General features: G+C 35.0%; 1 protein-coding gene across 3 annotated transcripts in view; it reads right to left on the reverse strand.

The window, feature by feature from the left end:
• Positions 1–17,792, reverse strand: part of LOC128674904 (fibroblast growth factor receptor 1-A-like) — a 96,329-nt gene that overhangs the window by 66,501 nt on the left and 12,036 nt on the right. For all 3 annotated transcript variants that reach the window (XM_053753888.1, XM_053753889.1, XM_053753890.2), the window contains exons 4-8: positions 17,214–17,358; positions 14,219–14,396; positions 10,856–11,109; positions 10,082–10,119; positions 8,915–9,075 (exon numbers count right to left, since the gene is read on the reverse strand). In XM_053753888.1, coding sequence (XP_053609863.1) covers positions 8,915–9,075; positions 10,082–10,119; positions 10,856–11,109; positions 14,219–14,396; positions 17,214–17,358 — 776 coding nt within the window. The remainder of the gene's footprint in view (positions 1–8,914; positions 9,076–10,081; positions 10,120–10,855; positions 11,110–14,218; positions 14,397–17,213; positions 17,359–17,792) is intronic.

Consider the following 17,792-nt stretch of genomic DNA (forward strand, 5'->3'; position numbering starts at 1 on the left):
GGTAACGTCATATTTCTACTCGTTCGCCCTATGCCCTAAGATTACTTTTGAGGGGAAACATGCGCAAAAAAACGTCTTTACTTTTCCATTATTCACTACCATTCGGTAATTTTGATTAGGATTTAAATTGATTTTGAAAAACTTATGGGCATCGGTAACATGGAAGGAATCAAAATAAAGTAATCGTTATTTCAACTTGGATGATATAGAGGTACGAGTACATCACTATCAATTATGATCAAAATTTATTTTAAACTCATGATCATCTATCGTACCATTATCTGGGTTCGGCGCAATATATCTGTCTGTTCGTCATATTTTTCTGATCTCCTTAATTCCCTATTTCTAGTTGTACCTACTGTAATTAAACACACTTATTCAGGTCAAATATCTGAAAAAAGACACGGATATTTTGCTGACTTAAACCTGAGGGTGGGTTGCACCAGTTAACTATGACGTTAACTTTAACGCCGCCCTCGTTAATACAAAATGGCGTACTTTGCGTTTGACTGCACAGGTTAAAGTCAAGGTCAAAATTGACTAATGCAACCTAAGTATATTAAAAGTAAATTGCTTTATCTCGGCTATATGAAATGGAAGACGAAAAACGTCAATTAGAAACTGACAGTTCGAGTTAAAAAGAACAATAAATAATTTAACACTAACTTTTCAACGTTTTCATAATATAGAGAATTATTTTTTCATTGAAACTTAACCTTTTCTATGCAGAGTTCGCCTTGGGTAGAACAATAGATTTAAATTGGCTTGCGAGCGAGCTCCAACAAAACTTATTTGTTTAGGTACTGTTATTGTTCAGATATATTTCTAAATATGTAGTTACGAAATTCACCCTAGTGTTATAACGACTTCATACGTTTTTAACGTGAAATAGTCATGAACTTAATTTTATGTAATATAAGGCACACGTATACAGTGTTTATATAATTACATATATAATATTATAGTAAGTAAATTAATTGTAGTAGTTGTAGTTGAATGCGATACATAAATACCAGTTGAGTGGAACGTCTACAATCCAATCGTCCATACAAAAAGAGAAAAAAAAATTCTCCCCATAAATATTATTCGATGTTAATAATTTTTTTGTACGTTATTGAAACCTATAGAATTTTCGTTTTGATACATTTATAACAAATTCAAATTTATTAGCACGTGAAAATTAATATTTTTGTTATTCAAAGTTACATCGAAGTTAGCTGTTTGATTTATAATAACTAAAAAAAGCAGGACAAGAATAAAATAATCGAATCGAGTCCTATCTATTTAATTAATTACTCAATACATGTCATGAAGAAAGATAAGATTTATTTAATCAGTTTATACTATACAACGTAAGCAATTTACAGACGATCATTAAGAGAGAAGCTAAATTAAATTTTATGTTGTAAAATTAAAGAGATAGCCAGGAAACATCATCGTACTACTATATTAATTTTAAATTTTAATAAGTTAAAGAGAGACTATACGTTATAACTAGCTGTTGATCATGGCTTTGTCCGGCAAAATGTAGCATATCACTCTCCTCTCCATATACTTAACCCTTCCTCAATCCAACGATTCGTTTTGTGGGTTCAATATGCCTATATTCGAATAGCAACGTAACAGACAAACAGTCAGTCGTATTTAACCGCACATTTAACGCGTTTTCATTAATTTCTTTTATTTCATAGCGAAAAAGCACTTCTGTTTACTTAAACAATTTCAAATTCTGCGGTCACGTCTGTCCTTAAACGCATTCAGAATTTAGAAATGCATAAAACAGTTAGAACATATAGATGTGCTTTATGTAATTGTGGATTTGAGTCGCTCACTATTGGCTCAGTTGAATGGTGATATTATGATCGCGGAAAGAAAGTGAAAATTTCCAATGAGTCACCGAAATTGCCGTAATCACATGTATGTTATGTCATACGGACCTTTGCACTATTATAGTGATTTGTAAATGCACTAACCGACTAACATTCGCCTAAATTTGGTGAGTCGCAAAATTTAAGTACTGACGATTAAAAATAAAAACAATATTTTTAACATAAGAATTCTTATAATCACTTATACGTGCAAAAGTAGGTATGTTAAAATGCTGTTTCTTGAGGCATAGGTAACTAGTAAATTATAAATAAATTATCTCAAATGATATTTATGTGCTTGTGAAAACTTAACACTTTTTCATCCGCAGTCTTCTTTAAATTTCGCATCAGCGTGCGCCTAATTACATAGCTATTGTGAGTTCTTACTCAATTAATTACACGCGAGCGAAGACGCCGCGGACATAAACTAGTAACATTATCTATACTTATAATAAAACTGTAACTGGACTATGTCTGTACATTGGAGATATTTACGAAAAATAAATAGGAGAGGACTATTTAGCATCAACAGAAGCCAAAAACGCGCATCACATAAAATCTACTGAACGAATCTGCATGAAATTCGGCACAGAGATAGAATGTGGCCTGGATTAGAATATAGGCTACTTTGTATCCCGAAATTCTATCCCGAAAGGGGAGAAATAGGGAGTGGAAGTTTGTATGAAACTTTTGTTATTTTTGAAGTAACACACGAAATAAGTTTGTAATTATTTAGTTTTTTATTTAATTCGTAAAAAATACTTAGAATTTCAATTAGAAAAATCAGCATTATTAGTTTTTCTATTTGATAATAGATGGCGCACGGATAATTAGATTCATTACTTAATAATAGATGGCGCGACATGTGAACATATAAAATTGAAAAATAAATCGGACATGAACCAAATTGTTAAATTATAATTATAGTTCGCATTAAATTAATTTCTGTTAGAATAAAATTTTACAGTTTATATTACTCTAGCTGTCGAGCTTTTACCATTGAATATATAAGCTGAACTCGCTGCACTTTAAATCTCATACAAGATGGCGCCACATACAAGGAAATTAAAATGTGATTTCAAGTGTCCGCCGGCAAATTACATCGTCATATAGGACCTTTTGGATTTTCGATTCGAATAAATACATTATACGATTTATTTTGCCTTAAAACTGACTTTGAATTTTAGTACTATAAAAGATCAGTAGATGGCGCAGAGTGTGTGTTAAAACGCGAAATGGTTAGTTTTTTACAATTCCCAACTAGAAAGGTGAGAAAAACAGAGAAATGATTTATTCTCAGAAATATTCTCTCTTACGATTTGGAATTTTAGTACGTACTATACAATAGATGGCGCTAAGTGTGAGTGTATTTTGAAACACGAAACTGTTTTCCTGAGATTTGTTGACTCTGGACCCGACACAAAAAATGTGAAAGTAATTTTGTTTCTTTGGTACCTCTACACATTTTATCTACTCTACAAATCTTCTTGAAATTTCGCATATCTTGAGTCAGCCGCAGGTGTACGATGAAGGGCAACCAAAAAGTTCTATTCCTGTGGGATTTACTATTAACGACTCTGTAATATTGCATTGCGTTATTTATCCATTGATACAATCATGGACACAGAACAAAGCTCTTCTAGCCTCCGGCTCAATAATCCTCACTAATTTTCCATTGACAGAAGATTGCAGAAGTAGGTAAGTACATCTAGAACAGACATGCTTTCCCCATCCCAGGGCTGTAGTGTTGAGAAAACAAACAATATTCTGTACAACAGAGTCCTAAAATAATTTCAGATTTGTTCAATCCTATTCCACTTTTTCTGTTTCATTTAATATCTACGATAAATGTAAAGTAAGTTTATATGTTCCTCTTCATATACTTCTATTCAATCGACATTCGTGAAATGTTGCAATAAATTATAGATCTCTGAACTGTCTCCGTGAGAAACTGACGCAGTCGAAGCCGTGGGCAAAAGCTAGTAATTAATAAGATGTCCTCATGTCCGATTTCTGACATAGCAGATAAACTCCAGGAGCAGATAAACTCCTGCCGCCTGCGCTGGTATAGCCATGACTTGCAAATTACATGGGGAACAAATGACTGCTCATGCCGCTCCCGCCTGGCCCTGGTAGAAAGGGCAAACCCAAGAAATGCTGGCTTGATGTCGTCAAGGATAACATGCTTGCCAATGGTCTGACAACTAAGAATGTTATCTAAAAACGGCTCAAGAGGTCTGAAAAGCTCTCAGATGAAAAATAGATAATGTTACTTGATCTTAAAAGCAAAAGGTTCCTATCCTGAATCAGTAAATGTAGCTAAAATTGAAATGAATTATAATTTAAAAGGGAAATAATACGCCAAGGCTAATGAAATCATTCAAGCGCGAATTCGTGCTGATAGGGTTCCGTATTACCTATCCATTGAATTATAGTAGCATAGATTTAGTTTTTTATTTTTTTTTTCTAATATACTAAGTACCCAGTTTTATTAAGAACAATACATACTTCTAAATGTAGTGTGTTGAAAATAAACAGACAAGGCTGAAATAGGCTGTTTCTATAAAAGATCTAGTTGGTTAATATCAAAGGACTAGGTTAGTATAAGTAAGGCCACAGCGAGATACAGTAATATTGCAATACAGAATAAGATAAGTACCTATATGGTGTAGATTAGTTCTGGCAGTTGATAGGATTCCAAAGCGAAAATAAAAAATATTAAAAGTTGGTCACAGTCTGCTATGTACTGTTGCAGAGAATGACCAACTTATTTTTAAATTTTATTACAAGCATTAATTTAGTTTCACCTGTCCCGTCTGTCCTTCTGTCAATCTGTAATAAAATATTGCAAGTTACATTTTATTTACTTCCGTTAGCCCTACAAAGTTAATGAGAAAGTGAGGGAAATTTTCAACGTTGGCTTCTTTTCATTGACAATCTATTATGATGCACCCAGGATCAGCTACCCATTCAGGATGCCTGGGAACTCTTCAGCGGTTTGGTATGATTGTGTGTGTCACACGTTGAATACAACGACGCGGCAATTTTTTTCTTGATCTAAGGATCTCAATGACTACAATAATGGAGTTTTTGTAAAAAAGACTTAATTTTCTTTATTTTATTCCGTTTTCACCCATAATTTGCGGAACACAAAAAATTTATACTCCAATAAATTTTCGCTCTCAAATTTTCCTTTGGCTTTTATTGGACTGAGTTGAAACAGTGGTTTTTATTTAATCTGAAGTAGCTTTTATCCGTAACTTAACTCGCGTTAACTTACTGGGCAAAGCCAAAGGAAATTCAGAAATTCACGGGCACTTTCGCAAGTCTTCTTTTGATTTTTGATTTGAACCATATTTCTCAAATCTATCTATCTATCTAGTAATCTATCTAGTATCGATCACTGCTGATAAGAAGTGCCGAAAGAGTTTTAACTCCGTTCGCAAGCCCTAATGAAGGCAATAACGCCATAAGAGCGAAGGACTTGGACGTGTCACGGGTTAATGAATAATAAAAAAAAACATTTATTTCCGATAAATACATACAATTCGCACATGGGCGCATGGACAAATACCTATCTACATAGGACTTTTAAACTTTTAACTTATCTTATAAAAATACTTAGCTGAAATTTTACAAATAGCTTTCGTCTCGATGACAAAATATTATTGTAACCAGATTTCAAAATTAGGAACGAGACGATTTTTTTCATATTTGTTTTTTTTATCGCAAATCATGTGTTGGAAAGTGTAATTTCCTATTCATTTTAAAAAGCAATGATATAATCGTGTGTATTTGCATGAGACAATTCTCATTAGGAATTATTTCTATTAATTTTATAAGCGCTAGCCTTTGGCTCATCCTCATGTGTTCCTGACTTGATTTCTTTCTTAGTTGTGACACCTGAAAGCCCAGAACCCGCGTAACGTATGAAATTTTAAAATAGGGCTGTGATTTTACGACCAACCTGTCTGAAGTGAACTCTCTTTGGGAATGTTGTTGTTTTGCCTAATGTGTCAAAGCTGTCCATCCACGGGAGGATATGGAGAGTTCATATTCCAGAGCAGGAATTACACGCCTTAGTTTTTCGTACATTATGTCGGCTCCACACTGTCGTCAGTTTGCCAAACTTTGCTGATTCGGTATACACTGGTGGTTTTTCATTGCGGTAAATAAAAGCACTCATACTAACTACGCGATGTTCACGTATTCGCGTCGGCAAGCGTGGAGCTGGCATTATAATATCTATCAATCAAGCCATATGCTCTACTGAAAGTCGTAAAAGTCGTACGATGAAGTGTACGAAGACTCTTACTGAATACGAAATAAAACAGATTTAGGAAAATAAATAGCAAAATATAATAAATTATTGCCGAGAAAAACCTTCTGAGATATTTCCCTAAGTGGATGTTTTCGCGAAAAACATCGTTTATTTGGTAGGTACGTTTAATTATTTGTGAAATATTTATAAAAGGAGAATATTTTCGTGTTATGGTGTCTGTCGTTTTCTAAGCTCTCAACGGACCTTGATGTGAAATATTCAACAAAGGTGTGCTCTTAAGTTTTCTTTCAATATTTTTCTTTTCAGAAGTTAAGAAATGCGAGTATTTCCAACAGAGCCATAGGAAGACTCAGTGCCCCAAAAGTGTGGGCATCAACGCCACTGTTGGGGCACTGAGTCTTCCTTATGGATGGATAGGAACGAATGGGCCATCACATCACCCACCACGCGTTTCCAATGCTGACTGGGTGGGTTTGTAATGCGGTTGTTGATCCCGGCTGTATGTGCAGGCGTTAGTAAAGGCCTGTCGTGCGTCTTGGCGCAAAATGTCCTTTTCTCGAAATGTCCTTTCTCAGAATGTCCATTCTCAAAATGTCCATTTCTCATAATGTCCTTAATATGAGAAAAGTACATTTTGAGAAAAGGACATTATGCGACAAGACGTTGTCGCGGTTGTATTATTACCTACGCCTTCGGAATTTGAACACCCATTCCATTTCCATGATAGTCCCAATGCGAAGGTGGTTAACTACCAGTAAATCAGGTCGTATGTACGGTCAATAGCACATGAACCTACCCAAATTAATTGCAAACCGCTATTACCACGCCGCCATGCGGGGTAACTTGATGTGCTGTTGATTTCGGTGATTCGTGAATGGTACAGCCGTTCACGAATCACCGAAAAGCTGCCTTGAAAAAATATCTTTTTTCAAATTTCGTTTTTGGCATTGTTATTATATTATCTTTCAAAAAGCGAGACGTTTTAAAAATTATTATGATTCGCTTTACTCATATGTATGTCTACCATTTCCTCTTATCGATAAACGACACGTACAACTCAAATATACTTTGGTTTTTATTACATATAACTATACCTTACGGGAAAAATTACATATATTAAGCCCTTCTGGCATGTAGGTTTGCGAATGAACATAGTTTGAGAATGCGTTTATTTCGGCATTTCTTCTCAGCAAAATGTTCAGTTCCGAAATGCTAGTAATTTTTAGCTACGATCAATATAAGGTATTTAATTTGGAATGTGATGTGAAAAAGTGTCAGTTTTCCGAATAAATCTTTTCACTTTGATTTTGTTATTTGCTGTTAGTAAAAAGATAAGGGGCATGCCTTTAACTTTTTACTAATGTTCAGCAAACCGAAGACAAAATAAATATGTGGAAATATTTTTATTGACTTCTCAATAAAAATGTCTCTGATGCGAAAGCGTACAGAATTTTTGTAGGTAGTTATTTTGTAAATCCTGTGAAAACATAAAACTTGGTGGAATAAAGTAATGAAATATCAATATTGTTTTCACGGTTTACTTACTTTGTTTTCTTAACATTACAATTTGAGATTTTCGGGCTGGGGCGTAGCGTGTACTGTTTAGCACGTATACGAAGTAGCATTATGGCGCCCATTTTGTCGACGTCGGTCGTGCAGTTGTAAAGTGCTTGCCTCTAAACCGAGAGGTCCCGGGTTCGTTATATAATGTTATAAAATATAGTATCGTTGAGTTAGTATCCCATAACACAGAAGAACTTAGGTACTTTAGGGCTAGCTCAATCTGTGTAATTTGTCCTAATATATATATTACTCAATTGGGGATCAGAGGCATACCCTTAATTATAGAATTAGAAAAAAATATATAAATTGGTCATTATAAAAATAATGGCACAATATATTTAAGTTTCATTTTGTATTGATAGAGACATATACTTACTAATAAATAACAAAAAATATTATACTTGATATTCCACGTTGCCCACATTTGACAGGAGGACAAAGTTAGTCGCCCTAAAGTAAATGTATAATCTACTTATGTTACAAATAAATATATTTCTATTCTATTCAAAAGTGGAATTATATTCATACAAAGCATAATGAAAAAAGATTTGTAACTATTTTTTTTTAGAGAGGCGTTTCAAGGCCCCTTAAAATGCGACGCCATGTGCTCGCGACCATTTCGCCCATGGCTACTGTTTCTGGGCGCATATGAACAACATAGTTTGTTTTATCACGAGTCGACATATGGAGTATATAAACACTGCTCTGTTTTAGTTAGGTTCTCTGGTTTCCTCTCTCTCACATCTCAGCATGGTTTCGTTCGGGGTTGCAAAGTCAAAGCAAAGAATTTGATTTTACAACCGGCCGCCTGTCTAACGTCAACCCTACTTGGGAATGCTACTGTTGCCTATCAGCAATGTTATTATATCTGTGATAAAAATAGATAATTCGAGTGGACTGACTTGAATTCGCATTAAATCATCCATGGTGAATAAAACATAAAAAATATATTTTTTTTATTGGCATGTAGATAATACGTGGTATAATTTCCTAAAAGATCTAGTTGGATATGACGTAGTTCAGATCAAAATGATAATCACAACGCAATCATCAATCTATGTGATAAATAAGAGAAATTCACTTGACCCGGGAATTTTGACGCAAATCCGAAATAGGTACATCACGATCGATTCGCCTTTACGAAGGCTCCACTTAAAAATTATCCAAAACGAAAAGTTAAAAACTTAAGCTAAGTACTCACGGCCGCCGCTGCATCGGGAACCAGGCGAGTTGCCGGGGCCGTGCCGGATCCGACACGGTCGCGGGACGGAACACGCGTAACACACGTTTGACCGCGCGTGCGCCGACCGCTACCATCGCCGCCATTGCCAGCACGCACACACCGAATACTGCCCAGAGAGTCTGAGGGATATAGATCTTTTCTATGTAACAAGATAAGATTAAGATCTGTCAACTGCGGATGCAATGGACCGAATAGAAGAGAAAAGAGAGAGGTAAGTCTCGGACGAGACGGAGAGACGACCTCTGTGGTGTACCTACTTGTAAAGTGCTTGCCTCTGAACCGAGAGATCCCGGGTTCGATCCCCGGTCGGGTCATGATGGAAAATGATCTTTTTCTGATTGACCCGGGTCTTGGATGTTTATCTATTCATGTATTTGTTTTAAATTATAGTATCGTTGAGTTAGTATCCCATTTACTAGCTAGCTGAATTTATGTGATTTATCCTAATATATTTTTTGATTTATATTGATTTAAGTAGAGGACAAAGAGCTGGACACAGTACAAGGTCTCTTTCATCTGGGCGGATTCTCGCTTTATCGCTGTTACTTATGTCTTCTTTAATTACCTACACCTCGCGTGTTATTTGCTATTCTTGCTAGGCTCAGCATGGTCTATAGAAGAAATGTAAAACAACAGGATTTGTACTCCGAACAATTAGACTAAACCGACCGACTGGTCACAGAATGGAATTCGACAAGGGTATCGTTCCAATCAATTGATTGGAATCATCTGGTGCATGAATTATCAATTTTATTTAGATCGAAGATGGGTCATCAACTCCTACCAACTAATCCGTTCAAAGTTCAAAGAACGTTTATTTTATTTGCAAAATATAATCTTCCATCCAAAGCCGTTGCGTGTAGGTAAGTAATTTCACAAAACAACTGGATAAATCTCCCTCAGGCACTACATAAATACAACGTTGCTATCAATATTGTGTGATGGTTTACGTGTTATTTTAAAGTAAGTTATCAAGTGCTTGCGGCAATTTATTCATACCAGCCACGCATGAAAGTTTGTCTACTTAAAATGATTGATTCCTTACCAAAGACATTTAAAGTTTTCGGCGAATATATTCAGTTTATCATTTGGTAGCAAAAGTTTGTTTATCTATGGTTTACTTACATAAGTTTCATATGAAACTTTGTCAGGCTCGTCAGGATCTGTAACAAACATATTGTCATTCGGAATCCATTTAATCAGATATTGTTTCAAGGAATCGAAATATTTACACGTATTTTCTCAGGTAAATTTTGAGCAATTCATTTATGTTGTATTTTGTAAATATCACTGTCGACATTGAAGCCCACGCGGTTCGCTTTCCTACATTTTCTCTTCTACTAGTAGTGCCTAGTTTCAGACCACTGGCATACATATCACCTTTGACAAGTTCCAGCCAACTTTATCAAAACTTAGGCTCCCCCTTCAGTCCTCTTAAATAAACTTTTGTTCCCTTGTATTCAATTACTGATGAGATGAAATTATAAAATAAATTATCATCAGCTCAAAATTTCAATCTTTAATTCAGTTTTTATTGGGAACGAATAAGTTTTAGTAATTATAACGAGTTAAGTAGGTAGTCTTTACTAGTTTTTTTTTTCAAATACCAATCAATACTTGAAGATGCATGAAAGAAAGAAGCATGTGCTGCTATTGTAATGAGGGTGAATATCAAATGATGCCATGAAATATCCCAAAAATACCTTACAATTTCACTCATTCCATTCTAATGTTATTATACTACATTCCTCTCTGTCATCAACAATATTGTTCCTAAGAACTAGATAGAGTTCCTTTGATCATGCTTTTCACTTCGTTGTAAAATCACAGTCAAATATTCTAGATTTTAAAGTCTTTACGCTGACCTGAACGCAATTGAGAACATGTGTAGATAATTACCATATGCTGTGGTATTCCCCGCAGGTCCAACGCATCCTCTCTCGTCAACGAGGTTGACTCTCGCCAGCAGCTTCACATCCAACTTGATTCTAGGTCCTTGCTCATCAGTCCTTTCTATCCTATCACTAATAGGCAGAAGCAGCCACTTCATACTGTCTCCGTTAGCAACTGGGCCGTCAGCGTCAATTCTCCTGGAGATGGTATTCGCAAACCAGGGAGACGGGTGAGCGTCAGTCACCATCTGCTTGCCGATGCTGTAGGGGAAATGAGCTTTTAATTTTAGCCATTCTTAAACTATGTGAGGTGGTTCAGTCAGAAAAGATAATTAGGCTGACAGCAATTATAATTTCTTCGTGATGAGTAACTGATACTACCCACCCCACGTCCTGCACTATGGAGGAATTGAACGAGGCCTCCACTTCAGCCTGACCACATACTGGTCAAACACCAAGACAAGAAGGAGAAGAAGAATGTTTGGGAACTGGTGATATGGTATCTTCGATATTGTTGTTTGTTATTGTTATGTTGGCATCAAGGCTAACAGTGTTGCCAGACCTTCTGTGCCAGACCTGGTGTTAGGTTTGAGAACAGATTAAAAAAATACGCACTACTGCACTTAAGTCGCACACAATTAACCAAACTTTTTTATATTAAGTATATCTCAACGAATGTATTTTTATTAAAAATAAAATTACTAATAAAGTTTTGTAACGGTTCGTTACATACTTCCCTAAAATAAAATCTTTAAAAAAATAATAAATTGCTGATTCTATTACCCATTTAAAGAAATTGTATTATTTTATTTTTTACCCAGTGTACAGGGTGAGTGTTGCAATTCATATTAGTCTTAAGTGATATCGGATTGTCAAGCCAAATGTATTATTTGTTTTCCTACCTTAGAAATAAAAATATTAATATTGTGCGTAAATTGAAGGTTCGTCTTATTAATTCTACATATTCCTACCTAAATATTTTACTGCCACATCATTTATCACCATTCAATGTCGACCTCGGTGGCGCAGTGGTAAAGTGCTTGCCTCTGAACCGTGAGGTCCCGGGTTCGATCCCTGGTCGGGTCCTGATGGAAAATGATCTTTTTCTGATTGGCCCGGGTCTTGGATGTTTATCTATATATGTATTTGTTATAAAATACAGAATCGTTGAGTTAGTATCCCATAACACAAGTCTCGAACTTACTTTGGGGCTAGCTCAATCTGTGTGATTTGTCCTTATATATTTATTATTATTTATTTATTTATTCAATATCCTTTTATCGGATCATCTGCTTTCTTGGTAGACGATGTCACAGAAACTACGATGATGGATTAGTTTTGAACGTTCCGTTATTTGGTGGATTCCAGGGTTTCTTCTGCTGGGCAAGACATCCTATTACCGAGAATTTCTTTTATCGGCTGACTTTTTGGAGGATAAGAAAACCCTGCGGTCAACTTGTACGCCGAGCCATTCCACTGAGGATCATCGCTCCAAGGACAGTGTGGTTCGAATTATATTAACTATCGGTAGCGTCGCGGTGCGATATGAACTCACTCCTGAGACTTAAATTGTAAAGGTTAGGCAATAAACCTGTTTAAAACTGCCAACACTAGTTTTAATGTTTTCTTTGCAGTACCTACTCCTCTAAGGAAAACCTGTACAGTTTTTTCTATTATATTTCCGGTTCCGATATTTTTACTCATTCAAAATCCCGCTTTGCTTAAAAAAATCTGACAACGCTACCAAAAATCTGAGGCATATTGAGTTTTTACCCCTAAAATATAAGTATTGTAGCCTTGGATTCTTATTATATGGTTGCCTTATTGTAAGTTAAAGTCACATTGTATTATATAAATACAGGGAGTATTATTGTACTGTATTCGATATACTTTGTTTCTTTTTCCTGTTTGGTTGTATTATTTAATCTGTGACACCAAGTCTAAAAATATCATCTTTCACCAGAATCCGAATCAACAAGATGGATCGTTTCATTCTTATCTTTCCTATTATGAAAATGGACACAAGTAACCAAAGAATAAGGAATAATTACACAACTAGATAAGCCATTTGAATTTTTTATTTCTTAATAAGCTCATTTATGAGATCTGTTCTAATAATAGAGCATAATTATTGTACGTTCGCATAACATTAGTATGTTTAGCGAGCGTTTCAAATATTAGGTACACGGCAAGTAAACTAAAATGGTTCGAATTTTATGCTTTGTTTAAGCATAAAATTAAATTTCATTGTTCGAAAAATTATGCGTAAGCATATGTTATACCAAATCAAAAGTATCTGTTTATGCCAGTCAATAGTTCTCACCGCTTAAATATTTTATGTTCGCAGATCATTTATTTATTTAGTTGCATTTTGTTTCAGTGTTTTGTCTGTTAGACATAAATATTTAGGGTACTGAGATTTAATGATCAATATTGCATGCGAATATAGGCTGTAGTTTATAGGCTGTAGCCTAATTAGCCTTAAATTAAATTAATTAGCATTAAGAGATTAATCAGGCACTGTGTGTATGACGTTATCTATTGTCTTAGTTATTTCGAAATACAATCATGTGCTCAGATTACACACAGACAACATGAATTCGAATAAGACATAAATTGATGGATTGATCACTCCATCTTCATATTCGAGATTAGCAACCTTTATGGAAAGGCGAAAGAATAACTTCTGAAACTCGTGTAACAAAACTTTGAAGGCCTCTTTTTTGTCAGCTGTGCATTTATCTAACGTAAATACGGCGATTATTTTCCAAAAGGTCAGTAATTTTTGTTTAAAATTGAAGTAAAAAAATATCGCCTTGACAATTTATTCAACTTTTAACCCCCGATGACAGAAGAAGGGGTATACGATAAAGTTATAAGTTTAACGCATGGAATTAGTATGTGAATTTTCGAGCTTTTTGAACGCCGTCATTATCCTCCTTCAAAATAAAGAACCATTCTAAAATCTTAAAAATCAAATTATAACATTTCAACATTTTTTTTTAATTTGAAGAAGGATAATGACGGCGGTCGAAACGCTCGAAAATTCACCCAGGTACTCCGTACAACAGTACCTACTAATTCCATGGTTTAACGTGTCACGTGGCATTATAGAAACCAAACGGTTGAACCATGGTTGAACCAATTTTGATCTAAATCAGATCTAAGTTATTTGAAAAAGAATTTAACTGACAGGTGTTCTTAGATATATTTGGAAAATGTGTGTTCAGACATTTTGAAGATTTTTAAGCTATCGGTTCTTTTCTAGCGGATGAAACAATTCAACTTCAGAGTCGGGGGTTTCTTATATTTCTAATTTAGTTATTATTGTAAAGATGATAAGGAAGGTAAAAATACTAAATAATGTTACCTCACAAAGTACCCCTGCTTGGCCAGGCCCCGGGGCAGCCGCTGCGGGTAGCGAGGCGGTGGGAGGGTCCAGCTGATGTTAGCGAAGAGTTCCCCCTTGATGGAGACCACGAAAGCTGACACTGAAGGCGCCGGCAGTCGAGGCGAATGTGCGCAGGAGCACACGCCGGATACGCATTCTAGAATATAACGGAATTTTAAAGAAATTCACAGTATATGGCAGCAATATAAAGTTAAAACTTGTTTTGCCCTATCGCGCTATATAATATTTGACGGTGAGTGGTGGCAGAGCGAGACAAAACGTAGTTGACATTTAAATTTTTTGAGACATTTTCTTTTTTACAATTTCGATTACAACATTTTGATCTCAACTGAATCCTAACATATTATAAAACAAAGTCATTTTCATGAGGTTTTCACCAATATATAGAGAAGGTTTCTGAGGAAGGTTTAGGGGTATAATTTATTATGTTAAACGAGCGAAGCCGGGATGGACAGCTAGTAAATAAATACAAGTAGAAAGGGAGTTTACATCCAAGACTAACCGAACAAACAACAGCATAAGTCGGTAAATGATTACATCTTGACGAGGACGTGGGGGAAAATCCTATAAAGACTTAATTTCGATTTTGAAGGGCCTTCCAAGCCGACTTCCGTTTCTGTTTATGTCATCAAATAAACGAGAGATTAGGTTTGAGTTCCTTATACTGTACGATGTACTTAATAAAAGCAAAATATACTACTCGTATTTATGCGATTGTTGATATCAATGTGATTACACGAAAATTTTTGGATTTGTATTACTGAAATAAATGTCATTTTATTGTTTTGAAACTACTTGTGACCTACAGTTATATCTCGTAAGAAATTATGGATGCAAGATCACTTTATAAATTTAGATTACATAAAACAAAATTCTGTGTTTAAATGTATGTTTTTCAAAACTATATATATAGATTTATATATGATATATATATATATATATATATATATATATATATATATATATATATATATATATATATACATTTGCGCATTCAAATTCATTTTTAAATACTAGAGTTTGCGCCACAAAACAATTCTGATTCCCTCCTTTTGACAAATTGCATGGATTTGCAGTTGAAAACTCATAGCTGTTCATTGCTTATAAAGTACCCGCTAACTGATAAATGAAATTGGGCTACCGAGGAGAACAATTGGTCGATTGAAATTATATTTACGCTCGTTCATTGCGTCATCACTCTCGAGCAAAATACCTAGTAATCTGAAACACAGAGCGCGGTATTCCTCTCAGATATGAAAGGCAGAATGGATTTGAATAGCTCAGAGTATATTCCATTTAGAGCACGGATCATATTTTTTTAAGTCTTTATATACCTACCGTAGACATAAAAAATGGAATCGTAGCTATTCCAATCGGAGTTCTGAGTGGCCGATGTTGCTGAATTATTTAACATTGACAATTATTTAACAGCTCTATGAATGATTAATTTATACGAAGCCAGGGTGACTGTTTGAAAATTCATAAAAGTTTCAACTCGATAAAATATGGACCCACCCATAATCCATTTATTTATCTTGAAAGGTCGAAAGGTATATAGGTAATTATATTTTAACAACACAGTATAAAGAAATTGGTTTAGCATACTAATTATATATTCTCTTACTCAACATTCTATTATTCTCTATTACTAGGTAGAATTCGCCGCGAACATACAAAATTGTGAATATTTCAAAAACGACTTAACCGATTTTGTTCGCCCCCGAACTTAAAAATTTTATTGACAGATCATATATACCTTTTAAATATCATCAAAATCAAACCAACAACGGTTCGAAAGTTATCGCGTCACAAACATACATGTATTTTTGCCCCAAGTTGATTTGTAGACAATTATTATTATTGTGTAAGTACATTTAGAACGTGTTCTTTGTACAATAAAGTAGTATTTCCATCTAAGTCTACTAATATACACTTTTATTCTTGCGGTTTCTCGGTTGTATTATTGGCTTTTGGCTGTGACGCCCACCGCTGTTGTGCGCGGGAGGTGTACCAATTCGTAAACTATATTTTTGAACCGCTCTTAGATCAACACGAGAAAAGATAATTGGAGATACCTACTCGTAAATGTACACAAAGCCAGTTTGACTTTTTAAAAATTCATGAAAGTTTCTAAACTATAGCAAAAATTTACCCAACGTCCATTTATTCTAGAAAGGTCTGAACATAAATAATTATTTTCTAACAACACATTAAAATGGCAATGCTATGCTATTTATAATTTAATCAATATTCTAATATTCTCTATTATCGTGTATATCATCCTACCCAAATTCATTGCAAATTCGCCGCTTTTACGGCGACATAGAGGTTCATGCAGGATAACTTGATGTGTTCTTTGTTCAAATAAAATATTACAAACAATATTTCTAGCCCAATTTTTACTTATATCCTTGCGTGTTTCCAGTCGTATTATTGGCTGTGAAACCCCGAAACCCAGCGTTATGTCCGCGTGAGGTGTAACAGTGTACATGGTTACTGGTATCTAACGCATAACATTCCAAAGACGCATAAGGTAGCTAAAGATTAACGTCTTTTGTTCTATGACTTTTGTCTAAACATAATAAATAAATATTTTTTTTTTTGGTTTTAATGTCATTTTTGTAAAACATTAACTCTATGTTCGATTCCGCTACATAACGTCATATTGTACTGTCTCGTGTTGCTTGGCTATTGCATAGAGTTAAGATGTGTAGAATCGCAAATTAGATTGTATTTTTTTTATATAAAAAAAAAACTACGAATCACGAAAAGTCATAGTATAAAAGCTGTTTGTTTTGATGTACCCAAGTAGTCTTCAGGAGGTTTTGCGTTTGATACCAGTCACCTCGTACGCGTAGGTGGGATCTGTAGAAAAACATATGTGTACAGTACACATATGTTTTTCTACAGATCCCAGACCGACATGAAAAAAGGTAATTGGAAGAAATCTTACCATCTAACTCGATGATTTTATCGACGATGGTGTGGCCGTCCCAAGGGTGAGCAGTGAGTAGCACCTGGTACGCACATCCTGGTCTCACAGCGCAGGTCTCGGCAACGTGGCTGGAGAAGGCGGGGAAGACCCACCATTCGGTATCCTGGAAAATTTACAACAGTTACACTTCCCGTTGGTTTAAGTATCATATTCTCTCTTCTTATGTGTGTTCTATGATGCATTCGGAGCTGTGACGCAACGAATCCCAGAGCGATACTATTTTGTTTGAATGACCTCCCCATATCGATTTCGACGTCTTTATATTTATGTATTATTATAATATATTTATCTATTAATGTTCGGGTATAGAACACATGCGGTTATTATTTTCAAAGCCCATCAAAAGCAGGACGCATTACCTATATGATGAATAGTTTTTTTATGACGGGACGGTTTAGTTTATTTCTATAATTTTACTTGTTCCAAAATGGACTTTCCAACCAACTTTGAATCTTCGTATAATGATCCAGCGGCATTGTTACAGTCTATGGATTATCATAATAATCTTAAATATTTACATTTTTAACCCCCGACACA

Source organism: Plodia interpunctella, chromosome 13 (assembly GCF_027563975.2).
Source record: "Plodia interpunctella isolate USDA-ARS_2022_Savannah chromosome 13, ilPloInte3.2, whole genome shotgun sequence".
Classification (NCBI taxonomy): Eukaryota; Metazoa; Arthropoda; class Insecta; order Lepidoptera; family Pyralidae; genus Plodia; species Plodia interpunctella.